At 37.3% G+C, this 15,809-nt stretch overlaps 2 protein-coding genes across 2 annotated transcripts; both read right to left on the bottom strand.

Moving 5' to 3' along the window:
• Positions 1-3,472: 3,472 nt before the first annotated feature.
• On the bottom strand, positions 3,473-7,256 carry LOC132034385 (uncharacterized). Its single transcript, XM_059424719.1, has 3 exons — positions 6,936-7,256; positions 6,748-6,853; positions 3,473-3,754 (listed from the first exon to the last, which is right to left on the bottom strand). The coding sequence occupies exons 1-3, from the start codon at positions 7,083-7,085 to the stop codon at positions 3,672-3,674; spliced, it is 339 nt and encodes a 112-aa protein (XP_059280702.1). The 5' UTR covers positions 7,086-7,256; the 3' UTR covers positions 3,473-3,671.
• A 1,023-nt stretch (positions 7,257-8,279) lies between these two features.
• On the bottom strand, positions 8,280-15,602 carry LOC132035046 (uncharacterized). The gene is made up of 13 exons (XM_059425364.1): positions 14,551-15,602; positions 13,920-14,001; positions 12,982-13,170; positions 12,772-12,836; positions 12,530-12,689; positions 11,921-12,166; positions 11,692-11,808; positions 11,378-11,566; positions 11,213-11,297; positions 9,984-10,921; positions 9,369-9,876; positions 9,097-9,287; positions 8,280-9,009 (listed from the first exon to the last, which is right to left on the bottom strand). The coding sequence occupies exons 1-13, from the start codon at positions 15,600-15,602 to the stop codon at positions 8,482-8,484; spliced, it is 4,350 nt and encodes a 1,449-aa protein (XP_059281347.1). The 3' UTR covers positions 8,280-8,481.
• Between the last annotated feature and the right edge of the window lie 207 nt (positions 15,603-15,809).

Below are 15,809 nucleotides of genomic sequence, written 5' to 3'. Positions count from 1 at the left end.
ATCCATTTTTAACATTTAAAAAACTTACTTCAAACCATTTACATAATAAACATTTACAATCGCATGAGAAAGCGTCTTGCCAATTTTGCCAATGCCAAGAATATGTCCTTTCTTGTCATTTCCAAAAGACACACTCCCACCTTGGAAGGCCTTGAGTGAGAGGAAATCATCCATTCTTCCAGTCATATGCTTCGAGCAACCACTATCCATGTACCATTTTTGGCTACCTCCTCTCACTTCAGCCTGCAAACTAAGTCACTGATTAGATTTAGGAACCCAAACCAGTTTGGGTCCCTTATAATGATAGAATGAGTGAATTAAACTTCTTTTTGCCCATACAGGAAGCACCTTCTTCCTTTTCCGGGGACCATGTCCCTCAATTCTGGGTTTCTGCTTAATAAAATTCCTATTTTTCTGAAAAAATCGAAATTTAGCTTTGCAAGTATCCTTGTGATGACCAATCTAATTATAGTGACTACACAACCAATTTTCAGTCGCAGTAGCGTGCTTGTTATGAGGATTGTATGGGGTTTTAGCCTTTTGAAAACCAATCCCCTGCCTGCCACCACCATCACTCTTGTACATAGAGGCAATTTCATCAGAGAGTCACTCTTGTACATAGAGGCAATTTCATCAGAGGACCAGGTCCAATGAAGTGACTTATCAAGATCAACTTTAACTTTCTTTAAATCCTCCTGTAGGTGTCTATTCTTATCTAGCTCAGAGGTGAGACTCACTTTGATTTTCTTAAGCTCATTTTCAAGCTCAAGTTGAGTTTCACAAGTTGCCTCTTTTCTTTTCGGAGTATTCATCCATTTTTTCATTTGGCTCTTTAACAGAGAATTTTCTCTTGTTACTTCATCTACTTGTTCTTTCAGATCTACAATGGAGACTACCATATCATCCCTTTCATGTTCTAAACCACAAATTTCTTCATTTAGAACATTCTTCTCTTTAATGAGGATATGAAAGGCATCGATTAGCACATTTGCAAGAGATATTAATTTCTTGTCAGGGACCTGGTTCCTCTTAGCCGCCTTTTCAGTGTTGTTTTTGTAATAATCCTGCTTATGAAGAGGATACTCTTTAATGAAGTGTCCAGGCTTCCCACACTTATGAAAACAATCATTTCCTTTGCAGTTCCTGCTAGAGCTTCCTTTCTTTGGGACCCTATCATTTCTTCAAACCCTCTTTTGAAATCTTTGAGTGAGATACGCAATATCGGATTCATCACTGCTTGAGTCACTTTTAGCAGCATTGAGAACAAAGTTCTTCTCTTTCTTTGGCTCCCTTCTTTCCAGATCCTTAGCCATGATAAAATCATGCATTCTTGCCTTCCACCATCCATAGTGCTTTCTATTGAATATTGGTGGTCTTGTGATAGATTGTCCTTCCTCTAGATTTGGTGAACTAGCCATGAGAAAGATCTTTTCTAGGTGTTAACCTTTTAGAAAGAATCTGCTCTGATACTAATTGATAGAACCTGAGGGTTCACACTTTAATAGTTCACAACCTAAGAGTTCACTGGAACAGTCTAAGGGACCTGGTCCCTAAACTGTTTTCACTGATAGTTGTGTTAAGTAAGCGCAAGACATTTATGGAAAACTCCTTTCTCAAGGGATTAAAAACCACGACTCACCCTAGTAGGATTTTCAAATTCACTGGGGACCGAGCAAAGGTAAGATTACAAGTTTTTTGTCCACTCGAATTATTCCTAATTCTACCCCTCGCAACACCTCTATCAGAGGTGAATCTAGACCACTAATCTCCCCTCACAAACAACTTCGCAACCTTCATCCCTTTTTACTCCTCTAGGCCGAGAAACCTAATACACCTTGCCTACCTCTAGACAAGTGTACCACTCAAAAGCTTAAGTAGGTAAATGTACTTAAAAACAACTTCTCAAGAATTCAAACTAAAACACCTAGACTAACTCTAGCCTAGTGTACCACTCAAAAGCTTGTGAAGATAAACTTTCTACAAAGTTGCCCTTTGAGAATTCAACCACCTACAAACAAATGTTTTCTTAAAAGAGAAGAGTAGGTTTACAATTTTATAGAACAAAGTGACAAAGACTTCAAAAACCAAGGACCTAAAGCATCTTCAACGTGGGTAACTGTCCTTCTAATTGTGGAGCTTTGTTCTCAGAGCACTCGAGAGCGTGGCGGCCGCACTTGTATGAATTGGATTTTTAAGTTTTTCAAGTGTTAGGTTAAATAATGCCAACATGTCGGTATATATATGAGGCCATTAAGAGAGAGCATAAAGAGGTGACATGGATAGGGACATTACAATGGTCCTTTGTCTTTTAATCGTATACATGTACGCGTTGTTATGGTCTCACTGTTTCCGCTGTCGGAACAAAGGCACACAAGCATACTGCCGTGTACCGTACAAGGCCTGGGGACCGATCGAGGATCCGGTCCTTGGCGTATTTGTCAAATCATCAAAACTATGAAGTATCTTAACTCATTAGTATTTGTTTGAAGAAATTGGTGATTAGGCTTGTTCACAGAGTTGTGAGGAAGTTGTTCTCAAATTTAAGCTCATTTGATAGAGTACTGGAGGAGATTGGCTCAAAAAAATTGAGCTTCTTCTTTGAAGAAGATGATGAAGCTGAAATTACAGATTTGCACAAATTGCCACATTTTGGAAATGATCTGCCATTTTACAATTAACCACATTTTGGAAATGATCTGCCATTTTACAATTAACCACTTTATTTTTTACCCTTTTTTTTTTTTTTGCCAGTAACCAATTTTGATCTTCAAACCAAGTAGAAATCGGACACCAAAATCAGACTTGAAGATTGAGTTCGAATAATTTGGCCCCTGCCCAAAAAAATTAATTGTATTTCTAAAAATTTAAAATAAAATAATTTTGACTCTATTTCATAAAGAAAGAAAATAAAGTAATTAAATAGATATCAGATTCAGTTTTAATGTTAATTAATTATGGGTACTAATTAATTATAAAGTGTCCAATTAAAAAAGGACATGTGTTCACATTAATCATAAATTTAGCCTATTTTCGCTTCTCACATGCCTCCAAGAGACTGAGCACACTTTCTATGCCACCTCAGCACCATGTATTTGTTACACTTTAAAATAATTTAAAATGCAGACCAAGAGTTCCCAAGAACAGAAAGTTATGTCGCGAAAATTTTGGGTAAAGTTCGGAGTTACTAGTGCCTTATCTCAAAAAACTACTTAGTAAATACCGTAAACAACCACCATTCCATTTCAAGCCTTCACCGCATATTAGAAAAATGTTTTCATTCTTCACACGAGGTCGCCAAATGCTTTATAAAAGTAATCACCACTCCATCTAGACAAAAACCTTAACAATATGATCAAACACCACTCTTGGCTGTTTTCACCATTCCTGTCTTTCTTTTTTTGGAAGGGGCAATTAATGTCCTGGCCACTCAATAGACGCCATTGTTTCTGTTGTGTCTCAAGTTATCAAAGCATTAACGAACAACTTAGAGAACTTTGACCAAGTTTAGAATTGTTTACACAATGTAAAAGCAGAAATATACAAGGTACAACTGAATTTTCCGCCAAATCATCGCAGCTTGGAATTTTCAATTGAATACGTACAACGGCAAAATATAGCATCATCATCTGAGTTAACTCCCATCAGTGTCTCCGTCAATGTCAACACCAAGTTCACCCAGATTTGAACAGAAGTACAGCTTTTGAATCCAAATAGAAGTAGACAAAGTGATTCGTTTCATGAGTCACGTAAGAGCCTACAAGAGACAGCACACACTGTCACCACTGTAATTGCAAATGAGTTGTAAATCAAGCTAGTTAATTATGATTAATCTTCTAAGCAAACATATTTGCGGAAGAAGAATGAGCAGCACAAGTTTCATCCCATCAAACTCTATAACCTGTCACCAGACCACAAAAACAATGGCACGGCAAAGCAGCAACCCAGGCTTTCCATCTTCTCATTGAAATGATTTTGCCAACCTTCATGACAGCTAAATCTGTGTTTTCTAACGCTAAGATATTTTCTTTAGTATAACCAGCACCAACATCCCAATTTATCATCCTCCACCGGATCATAACACCAAACAGAAAATTTGAGGTTAACCAATTTGAAATAAATGCCAGATCAGACCAAAGAAATCTTGGCAACAGATTGGTGTTACTACTACATAATTTCACTGTAAAACACCGGATAATTGGCAGAACATTTTCTATCGCTATAAACTCCAAAATAGTAGTCATAAACATTCGTAAAGTTTATATGCCTTGAACTTCACATGAAAGAGGGTTAAACTGTCTAGCAGAACCTGACCACGGACCGACTAAGCCACTAAACCTTAAACGTTAGTAACAGGGGTGCAACAAACATTACAAAGGTATTGCTTTACGGAACCAACAAGCATGACACATAAAAGGCATGATAGGTCGAAATGGCTTTGACATACCAACAGCACCTTACTCAAATTTGTCAAATCAGTTATTGACCACAGTTGACCTTCGGTCTATCCAAAGAATGAGGAAACAAATATACTCCCTCCGTCCAATTTATGTGATATAGTTTGACTAGACACGGAGTTTAAGTGAAAAAAAAGGACTTTTGAAACTTGTGGTCTAAAACAAGTCATAGATATTTGTGTAGTTGTAATCATTTCATTAGGGTAAAAGGGGAAGTGTTAAGTTAAATTATTTCTATATAGAAATGTATCATTCTTTTTGGGACAGGCTAAACAGGAAAGTGAATCACATAAATTGGGACTGAGGGAGTGGTATTCTTGCTTCTGCAATTGAATTCTCACTTCTACTTTTGGTCTTTCCAGCTAATATTCAACTTTCGTGAGAAGTCTATCAGTTTCCATAAGACACCTTGATAGATATCAAATTTCTACTTTCTACATCTTAGATCCTTAAGGCATTTCCACGTTAATTTTCTCTTTCAAGTCAAATCTCTAAAATATTTATTTTCAAGCAGTCCAACTAATATACGACGTTGGCCTTTTCACGCATTTGCTGAATGTTACTTGCCACTTGCGAACTCCTATGAACTAGGCCACTGTCTCATCGCAACTACCGCCGATCAAATGATGCATGGAAGGAAAGGAGATTGTCTTGTTATCAAGGGAAAATATGTGATCTCTACAGGCCAACAAAGAATACCTTGCTTTAACTGCAGATTTTTCACTCTAAACAAGCAGCACAATTTACAGCTTGGAAGCACAAATGCATTAGAAAGGTAACAAGAAACAGTCAAATTTAGGTTAAAATCATAGTCTTAGTACTTAGCGCTGATGACTCGGGCAAAATAGCAGAGATCAATAAATGAAAGAAGCAACTGCTAGTTAATTACAATTGTAAAATATATTAAATTTCACAGTGAGACTTTTAATTAACCCATTGTACTAGTGTACACAGTTGCAATCTATTGTTTCTTTGATGACTATTCTTCAAAAAATAGAAGGGAAACACAAAGCCACACTTTCATATGCTACTCATAAGTACAAGCGAAATAAGATACTTGTTTAAAAAAGGGTACATGGCTCACATAGTACCTATGCTTATCATTAACACTCATTCTTTTTTTGAGAAGGATGCTTATCGTTAACACTCATTCTCGCAATAAAACCCATGATGCAGTTTCTCACTTTTACTATACGATATTGTTTTATGAAGGTAGTATTCTGGCCAGCTTGCCCGCACCTTGATTAATTCACCGGGTACCTGCTACCTCACACCAACACAAGTACCGGGTAACTCTGCCCACCAAGATTTAGGTGGATGAAAAGAAATCACCTACTACTTTTTTGCCTCCACCAAATTTGAACCTGAGTGACCTCATTATTCTCCTAAACAAATTTTGTAATATCCGAACTGAGGGTCTATCGGAAACAGCCTCTCTACCTCTTAGGTAGGGGGTAAGGTCTGCGTACACTCTATCCTCTCGAGACCCCACTTTGTGGGATTAGAGTGGGTATCTTGTTGTTGGGGTTGTTGCAGAGGTTAGAGATTATGACACTTTCTGGTCAGAATCAACACCAAATATAAGACAATGCCCTCCTCCATTCTAACTCGCTAGATGAGCTTTTTCATTTCGAGAAGATCACCTAATAGAGGTGGATCAGACCCATTTACAAATACCTTTTTTTAATAAGGGTAGGTATTTGGGCCGCCTTGCGCAAAACCCCACACTAATTCACCTGCTACCTACTAGAAGCATAAGTAGCAACTCCATCTGAACAAGGCATAGAATTCACCTAATGCTACCTCTTTGATCCATCCACAAATCATCAACATTCATAGGTGAAGGAAAATATTGCATTTCATGAACTCATAAATCATTGAATGTGCTCTACAATTCTCCACTCTATGAAAATAGCTAGCAGCACCTCTATTTATAATAGTACGAAACCTACTTTAACTCATTCTCACTATAAATCCTACTTTAACTCATTCTCACTATAAATCCTATTTAGACATGAATTCAAATATCAAACTTTAACCAATTTATGTTTTCTACAACTTTAATATCTTTTCCAACACATAAGTTATAATCTGTGGGGAAACTCAATGCAATGTTTTGTGAAGTGCTAGATCCACATCATTCTGAATATGCAGAGCATATCATCCCATCAGATCACGAGGAATACAACAAATTACCAGTTTCGCTTACCATATTAAATTGTTAAAGCTATCAACCAATATATACTAGTACGAATTTGATTGATATGGTGGGAATAAGCAAGTGATGACTTACCGAAGTTTTTACCAACAATGCAATGCCAAGTAGGACCGTACTTCTTATCAAATTCCTTCTTAATCGCTTCAGCTACATCCTTCTCTACACTATGCTTCTCAAATGCCTAATCAGACAAGCAAAAAATGGCATCAACTCATACAAGTATAATTATAATAGGATAAGCGAATAATGGAATATATACATACAGCAATAGCAATGTCGACAGCTTCCTTTTGGACATCAGGTTTCATATCGGCACTTTTGATGGTTACTTTCGAAGGAACGGAACCCGAGGAACTTCTCCGATCATCGGAGGACGGCTGAGCAACTCCCGTTCTTTTGGCGTCTTCGCTCATGTTCGCCGGAACTGTACAACAGCCGGCGCGTGGTGGTGTCGAATGAGTAAGAGAGAGTGGTGTGTGTGTGTGGTGCTCTTTTCTGATTATTATTGTCCCTTTGCCTTTGGGGGGTAATTATATTGCTGTTCCCTTTTATTTTTGCTTTACGCCACAGGGAAAATATTGCTACCAGTTGGTGACTCTGAGTGTGAGAGGACGAATTTTTTTTTAACTTTATTACTGTCATACTCTCTCAATTGTCGGTCTACTTTCTTCCTTTTCAAAAGTATTACAACTCCTATTTCTGTATCGTTCAAAAAAATATATATATATTACAGCTCCTACTTTGTCCTAAACAATGTTTTTTACGTATCTAATTCTCATGGAATTCAAAATTGATTTCCATTTCCATTTTACATGTATAAAAATTATAAAAATACAAGTAATCAAAATTTTCATAGTAAAAAGTATTTGGAGAGATCATAGTAAATAAATGACTCTATAGATAAGTACTAATGTTTTATTTTTAATGAATATATTTATTTTTCAACTTCTTTGGATTGGGGTCACCTTCTAGCAATTGGAGAACATTTTTGTTGAACAAGACAAGGAATTTGCTAGAATTAGAATTCTAGACCTGTGTAAGTGGTCACTCCACTGAGTTGTGCGCATTAGCTAACGCTCGAAGTGTCACTTCTTAATTTAGTTTTTTTTTTTTTTTTTTTTTTTTCCTTTATTTTGCATCCGCGCAGTTTTTTGTATTCAAAGAGCATAATGTATGTTTGATATGTAACAGTTACTGCGGCAAAATCTTAGTACCATTTAATATTATTTATGACTGCATTTTCAAAACTTGAATACAGACCCCCGCTCGTGATTTGTTGAAAAGAAAAGGTACATAAAGAGAAGTTTCCAAGATTTCATTCAATCAAACTGTGTACGACTCAAGAATAAAATATATGTATGTAATTTCAAATTTTATTAGGAATTTAAAACGATTCAAGATAGACAAAGGAATGTATATATTAGGAATCAATAATTCTTGTTGAAACGTAACTTCGAGAAGCACAGCTAGCTTCCCTTAAAAGTGTGTTAGTTACATGGTCACTAATCACTATATATCCAAATAATAATATGGAATTTGTTTCTTTCAACTTTTAGATCCTTTGGTATTACTCCAAACTTATAACGAACAAAAGTAAACTATTTGGATATACACAATAAAATACATTTTTCTTCACCAAAACTACAAAGAAATTTCCAAACGACTGCTACCAAAAAAAAAAAAGAGAGAGAAATTTAGATGGAGTTGGAAACTACAAAAAGAAACTTCAAACTTTTTCTTCATATTTACATGAATCCTAGTTGCCAGACCAGTGCTCACAGCTTTACAATTTGACAATGTTGTCTTTTACTATGCTTCTTCGTCTGAGTCCTCAACAACTCTCCTCATTTTTGCTCTCTTTGCCTTAGGAGCTTCAGCATCACCCTCAGACTCCGAAGCCTCTACTACGGGTGGACTATTGTATGCCTCTTCCACTTCATTTCCTTCATCATCATCATCAGCACCAGCTGCTGATTCGTCTTCTGCTCCATTTCCTTCATCATCCGCATCAGCCACTGATTCATCTAATGCTCCATTTCCTTCTTCCTCGTGGAGGAGGTCTTCTGTTGATTCACTCTCACGTCCTGCTGCATCATTATTATCTCCATCTTGGATTCCAACATTGTCTTCTACGGAAAAACTTTTTGGCTCTATTATCTTGAAGTCCCTGGAGGTGCTTCGTTTTGCATGCCTCAGTAAGTTTATTTTCGTCGCCTTGCTGATTTGTATGAGGTATTTCTCATAATCTTCTATTTGGTAAATCAAGTCTGGGATGCATCTGTTCTCCCTTTTGATTTTGTTGACAAGTGCTTTAGATTTTGTGATCTCTAGTTGTGTCTACAAGTCAAGCAGGTAGAACTAAGAAACTTACTTGAACAAAAGAAGTGAAACTTTAGCTTAAACAAGAGTTCCCAAAGCTTTTACCCTTTGCATAAGTGGCACAAAATTGTAGAGAGGAGCTGTAAGCTGCCTGGAAGTTATTTCCACAAGCTTTTGGTACTTGAGGCTTGGTAAAGGTTGTTTTACACCTTTGGAAGCAATTAGAAGCTTTGACATTCGGGCTAAGTTCTTGTAAAACCTTGCAGCTAACTTCACCAATTGCTCTGCCTGAGGATCTGCTATTCATCGTGGTGTCAAATGACTAACAAATAGTAGATTAATTAATAACAAGAATATCTAGATTCTTTTTAACATACCCTTAAGGTCCATCATTACAAAAGAAGATAACACCTTCACAGCAGCTTCTGCTCTTGAATAAACAATCTCTTCCAGCGCCAATCTTCTATCCTTTACACCATTCTGATTAACCAAAATAGCTCTTGTATTTGCAACTGAGTATATCTTCAATTTCATTATGACCCATTCAATGTCAAGAATAACTGATTCAACTAAGTGTAGTATTAGTGAAGCTAGTGGGGCACTGGTTGATTTGTTTATAATTGAATACGCATCCAATGTCACTTGTGAATCAAGCCTCTCTGCTTCTGATCCCACCACTTTTAAAAGCTCGGCAGCCATGTCTTCAGCAATAATTAAGTCATTTGGTGGTGAAGTTAACAATATAGCAATAGATACAATACTTTTAGCAGCCTTGGGATTTGATACTTTACTGGTCTTGCAGATGCATTTAGCCCAATTACCAACAAGATTCCTTTGCTCTTCTGGCAATTTATTGCTAATTAACATGATAATATCACAAAGAACCTGACAGCAAACATAACATAGAAGGTATTAAAAGGGAAAAGAACAAAGCTATACATCATTGCAAAATATCCTGAGTAAGAATAAAAGATACCAATCATATGCATTACCTCAACTTCGCGGAAGAAAGACTGTGCAAGAAGCATAGTAATCAGTGGCCTTATACTGTTTTTGATGAATAATTCTTCACTTGTATATTTGTAGAGAATGTCATCAGCTTTTTCAGCTTCAATATCACCATCCATAGCATTGTCCGCTTCATCCCCAGGACCAGAAACTGCAGCCAGGTCATCTATCAGAACAGAATAATCCAACTCATGCAAGATTACTGCCAGCAATTCTTTCAAGGAAAGAAGTCCCAAATGGATATATTCCTTCCTGTCATCAAGATCTTTCTTCATATTACCATCTTTTTTCCTGCTATCTGTCAAAGATTTTGGTTCAGAGAGAAGGCACCAAATAATTTTCAGCAAAGGGGAGCCCAACTGCTTGATCTCCCCATAGATCAACATTTTTAGAGGATCTTGCTGTCGCACAACAGAGGATGCTTTCAGCTGACGAAGGCAAATGTTAAGAGTAAACGAAAGAATTTTATAATACTGAGTTGATGCCTTTCCAGATGATAATTGGCTCTGTTTTTGAGAGGGCACATTGTTGTTAAAGCCATCATATCTCCAAGATTCTACAGTACTTTGCAATAGCTGATAGATAACTGAAGTTGCTAACAGAGGAATTCGTTCCTGACATAATTTACTGCCACTAAATTCCAGCTCCTCTGAAGCATTGCTTGCAGTAGACCGCATAAAACCTCTCTGAGTTGAACCACCACCCTGCCTACATATATTTTTGTCCAAATATTCAAAAATACCAATAAAGTCAAACAGCTCTTTTTCCATCTCCAACTTTTTTGCATCAGTTGTTTTTCCAAACTCTGTCCCAACTATATTCAACATCACCTCAATGATTCCTAATAAAATTGAAGAACAGCATCTCCGTTTTTCCTCTTCTAAGGGAGTAGAACCTGTATCCTGAGTTTTGTCAAGTAAGCCTGATCTAACATGCAAATAAACATTATGAAAAAATTCATCAGTTTTACTAAACAACTAGCAATGAAGTTTCTGCAGTGCAAGGAAATTGGAAATATCTGTATCTCAAGAGCAGGAAACACGATCAGAGTCAACAACACTCATTTTGGTGTGGACTAAGAAAAATGGTCAACTAATACTGTTTGGTATTCAGCATAAGCTGCTGCTTAAGTCTAGGAATATCAACAATAGCATTGTTAACTGTCTCAAGTTGAACTTTATTTAATCAAACTGAACTCAACAATTTCACACACCTTCCATATCTGCATTTCTTAGAAAGTTTCGAATCTTTGATATTGCATTCGATAGTGACTCTTTGGACCATGCTTTTCCAGCCTGCTGCAATTTTATCAAATGCCGAAATAGTTGGTAACAAGCTTTTAATCTGAGTGGATACCTTGCCTATTTAACTAGAGTACCTCATTCTCTTGTGTCAGAGAGAAGCCAAAGCAAGTCCAAGAATCTGAAGGATGGTCGGTTTTCCCATGTGGCTGAAGAAGAAGAATCCAGGAGATACAGGAGAGAAGGCAGTCTAGTGGCTCTTGAATATATACTTTCCCACTCTCGGATTTAGTACATTGGTTAACGTCCAGTAAAAAATCTGCATCCTGAAACAAACAATCAGCACCAAGAGGTAAGGCAAAAACATTAGCAACTTATTTACATCACACGACAAAGCTAAAGGGTTCTTCATCAGAGAAATATCATAAGAAAGCGAGAAAAATATCCATACCTCTCTGTAAAACCGCAAGAAATGAGGGAAGAGAAAATCAAAAACAGCTCCAGAAGTTAAAGGATCTACCAAAACAAGCTTGAGAAGTCCATGATATAGAATCTCTCTGACCTTTGCCTAGAAAATAACATTTTTCCATGAGTACTAATATCACCCCTATACACAGGAAGCTCATGGTTCATTGGGGAAATATAGAAAAGAGAGGGAGAGGATATATGGAAAATGAAACCTGCTGATAAAGGCACCTCTGCAACAAACCATTTAGCTCCTGGAAAAGACTGGAACCAAGTGCACGGAAAACTTCGGCTTGCTGGCTGCTACTAGCTTGACTGCTTGAGTCTTGACAAGAAAATGGCCCATCTTTCGTTGATTGTTTTTCTGCCAATATCAAATTGACAATTGAGCTTGTCGCAGCAAGACGGATAGAGTCTTCTCGTCTAAACAATGCCTTACGCAAGACCAAGATGGTATAATCCTGTAACATGAAGAAGATAGGATAAATAACAAAGGAACAAAGGAGAAACAGAAAAGGATGAAGATGTTAACCTCAAAATATTGATTTTAATGAAAAATAAGGAGATAACTATTCGCCACGGCAAGAGCAGAGGGAAAGAACTAAGTGAATTAGAAGCAAATTAGATATGTTCATTTCTAAAGTTCGTCGAAAGAAGATGGCAACTAGCTTCACTAAGTTTGGATCCTTCTCAACAGGCACGATTAGTTTATTTTTGCTGTACATCTGTGTTATCCGTAAGGTCCAGTATGCTATTTGAGTTTTTCAATCTGAGAAAAAAACATACTCAATAATATGAAGAAACAGTAAGATACCAATAAGTACCTGCAGATCACGGCTTAATCTGATTAGAGGTAAAAGGGCAGCAACAAGATGAGAGGAGACCTTGTCATTCATGAATGTGAAATAATCCAACAGTTCCTTCAGATGTGAAATGTGCTCCAACATCGGGTATGGATAATTACAGATAAGACAACCAAGCAGTCTGTCAAGGACAAATAAATTGACTATTGGTAAATAGTACCAAAAAACATGGACCAAAATCCTTAGCGAACACTTGCAATCACCTTATTACAGAAAAGCCTTGTTCAGGCTTCGAAGAGAGGATACGTAATTTGCATTGTTCTATTATCTGCAATAAATCAGCAAGTATAGTTATAACTTGCAACGTCCTGTCCTTGTGCCTTAGACACAGGAAGATCTACTAAAACATATCAAGAACAAGATTTATTGGAAAATGAAGCCAAGGTTGGATGAACATAGACATCCATACTGACCTCGTTTCTTGCCATATCATGAACCTCAAATAAACTCTTGAGAACCTGAGTACCTAGCTTGTCAGGACCCATCACATCATCAGACTTTTCAAAACTTTTACTTCCTTCTTCAATTCCTTCAAGCAACACAAATCCAAGTTGCACGATACTTGGCACCACATGTTCTCTTCCGCAGTTGCTCTCACTAACCTATGTATAAAGATAGAAGGGTATGAACAGCAAAACTCATGCAGATTGACCTGGTTGATCCCTGGGGGAAGGGGAGGGGTTCAAAACACGTGATAGAAGGACAATTCCCCTTTCGCTGAACGAAATCATTACATACTAAACCCACACATACATGCTGAGAGGACCAAAGATGGAAATATGTAGGCGATGACAGAGATCATCTGCAGAACAGTCTGTTTGCAGCTATAAACTCCAGCAAATAGATGCCGGTCAGGTCTTAAAAAAGGCAGCCAAGCTTAGAGCACTAACAATATACTATATCTTATGTTCTTACCGTCTTCTTGCATAATCAAAGAAACCATGCAGTCCTTATCTCATAGTTTATTCTGATCAGCAATGATTGCTTAATGCAGATGGAAGTACCTCTGAGCAATCTCTCACAAATCACAAAGGCATGAACAGGAATAATTGTGTAATTACATGCACTAGGAGGGGCGGATCTAGGGGGCGGGAGGGTGTTCACCCGAACCCACGGCAAAAAACTACACTGTATATATAGGTAATGTTTTTTATTTTTTATGTACAGATATAGATTTTGAATCCTCTGAACACAAGACTAGAGGTTGGTTCAGTGGTTTAGGGGATTCAAATTTCACCTTGAGGTTCCACATTCAAATCCCAGACACTACAATTTTATTTTTCGAACCCCCATAGTCATAGTGAAAATCCTGGATCCGCCACTGTGCATGAGGAAGACAAAAGGAACTTACAGCTCTTAGCACAGCCTTCTCCATGTCTCTGACAGTATGGAAATAGTGTTCTTTCAAGTCACATGTTAGCCATTTACAGCTCCTGAAATGCAGCAACATTAAAGTGGAACATGGCAGTAGTAGTATCAAGCACATCAGTTTAGAAAATTAATGATGGCGTTAGGGTACCATTCTTTCAGAAAATACATTATCAAATGACCTTGGAAAAAGTCTTAGAATCTAGCAACTGTTTACTCTTTGATGGAATAGCTTTCGTGCATTCTAGGGATGCATCCGAATCAGGCTTAAACTTGTACAAACAAAAAATCCCTCAGCCAAAAGAATGACAAACTACGACGTACGAGGTAAAGCTATAGTAGTAGTATTTATGGTCTCAATTCGGACATTGATTCCATAATTTTCCTAAAACAAGTAACATATTTAGAATGTCATATTTTTTATTACAAAAAGTTAAAAGACAGTTCGAAAGAATTACTTTCAAAGAAAAGGCTAGTTATATAGTACTTAATAGAATCATGTAAAATAGAAAAAACAGTATTAGTTCTACAACTTAATCATCAGAACTAAACCCAACAAAGATAATACTTAGATGAATAGGAGAAACAACGAAGACCGACACAGCAAAAAGTACCTGGAAAATTTGAAATCTTTATAAGCAGCAAACAATGATGTTTTCAGAACCCCAATAGAGCTCTCAGTGAGCCTCTTCACTCTAGCAACTGACAACAATATCGCAACTGTAAAATGATTAAACACCCGATAATCGGATCTCACTAGTCCTAACACCTCTTGTCCCAAAGAAGGATCTTGCTTCACAGCAAAATTCACATGAAGCAATACAGTTCCTTCAACTTGTCTCATTATCGAACCACCTGATTTCACTTCACCAAAATACATCACGATCCCTTCGATAACTTCCTTCTTACCGAAACCCTTTGATCCCAATACCAACAATTGATAAACCAATCCAGGCAAATCCTGCAAATCCACATTATTCCTCATTCCACTAAACACCTTCTCTAAAAACTCCTTCCTTTTCCCCTTCCCAATAAAATTCAAATCCTTAACAATTTCCACCAATTTTAACAACAAAACTTTACTCCAATCACGGCTAAGCATTTTATCAAACACCTTATCTACATACTCCAAACTCTTAACACCCATCTCATTTGAAAACCTGATATGTTCAATACATTTAGCAAATATAGCTAGCACATGGGTATCCTCAGAATCAATAATGTGAGGTAAATAAGACACAACCAACTCAACCATTTCCATTAATTCTTGAACTTGAATTGTCTGAAGATAAGTCTCAAAGAGTTGGAAAACCGATAGGGAGGTTTTATCATGGGGAATTATATTTGAGGTAAAAAGGGTAATGTAGTTGGAAAGAAGAAGAGTTACGAGTGGGGAAAGCGAAGTGTGGAGATGGGTAAGGGAAAGGAGAGCTGAGATGTATTCGGATACGGCGAGTGAGGGGTTTAGAGAAGTGGAGGCGCGTGAGTGGAGATAGGATATGAGGGTATTGTGAGAGTTGTTGGAGAGGAGAAAGGGAGGTAGAGGTAGCGGAGTGGAGGACTGTGGCTGAGGGTGGTATAGTTGAGCTAATTGAATTATGTCTGTGTCCGTTAATGGTGGCGCTGGCGATGGTGATTGATGGTGGTGGTTGATGCTGGTGGTCATTGTGTGTGCTGGAAGCTAGGGGGAGGGGAAGGAAATGAAGGTTTATATTTGGTATTTCGGCGGGAAATTGAAAATGTTAGTGCAAACTACAATTTTAAAAACTATAGTCAAACACAACTCCAATTCCAACTCCAAAATTTCAAAAAAAAAAAAAAAAAAATTTGGTATGTATGGACAAATGGACGCCAACCAAGTTGCCACATATGA

This window comes from Lycium ferocissimum, chromosome 10 (assembly GCF_029784015.1).
Source record: "Lycium ferocissimum isolate CSIRO_LF1 chromosome 10, AGI_CSIRO_Lferr_CH_V1, whole genome shotgun sequence".
Lineage (NCBI taxonomy): Eukaryota > Viridiplantae > Streptophyta > Magnoliopsida > Solanales > Solanaceae > Lycium > Lycium ferocissimum.
This window is presented reverse-complemented; position numbering and strand designations above follow the sequence as displayed.

What these genes read in the sequence shown, in the direction of transcription:
- LOC132034385 (XM_059424719.1), bottom strand. Translation starts at nt 7,085, where the DNA reads ATGAGCGAAGACGCCAAAAGAACGGGAGTTGCTCAGCCGTCCTCCGAT. An exon ending in CTGTCGACATTGCTATTGCT is followed by an intron (nt 6,854 to 6,935) that starts GTATGTATATAT and finishes TTGTCTGATTAG; the next exon opens with GCATTTGAGAAGCATAGTGT. An exon ending in CATTGTTGGTAAAAACTTCG is followed by an intron (nt 3,755 to 6,747) that starts GTAAGTCATCAC and finishes TGTCTCTTGTAG; the next exon opens with GCTCTTACGTGACTCATGAA.
- LOC132035046 (XM_059425364.1), bottom strand. Translation starts at nt 15,602, where the DNA reads ATGACCACCAGCATCAACCACCACCATCAATCACCATCGCCAGCGCCA. An exon ending in AAGAAATGCAGATATGGAAG is followed by an intron (nt 10,922 to 11,212) that starts GTGTGTGAAATT and finishes ATGTTAGATCAG; the next exon opens with GCTTACTTGACAAAACTCAG. An exon ending in CTTTCTTCCGCGAAGTTGAG is followed by an intron (nt 9,877 to 9,983) that starts GTAATGCATATG and finishes GTTTGCTGTCAG; the next exon opens with GTTCTTTGTGATATTATCAT.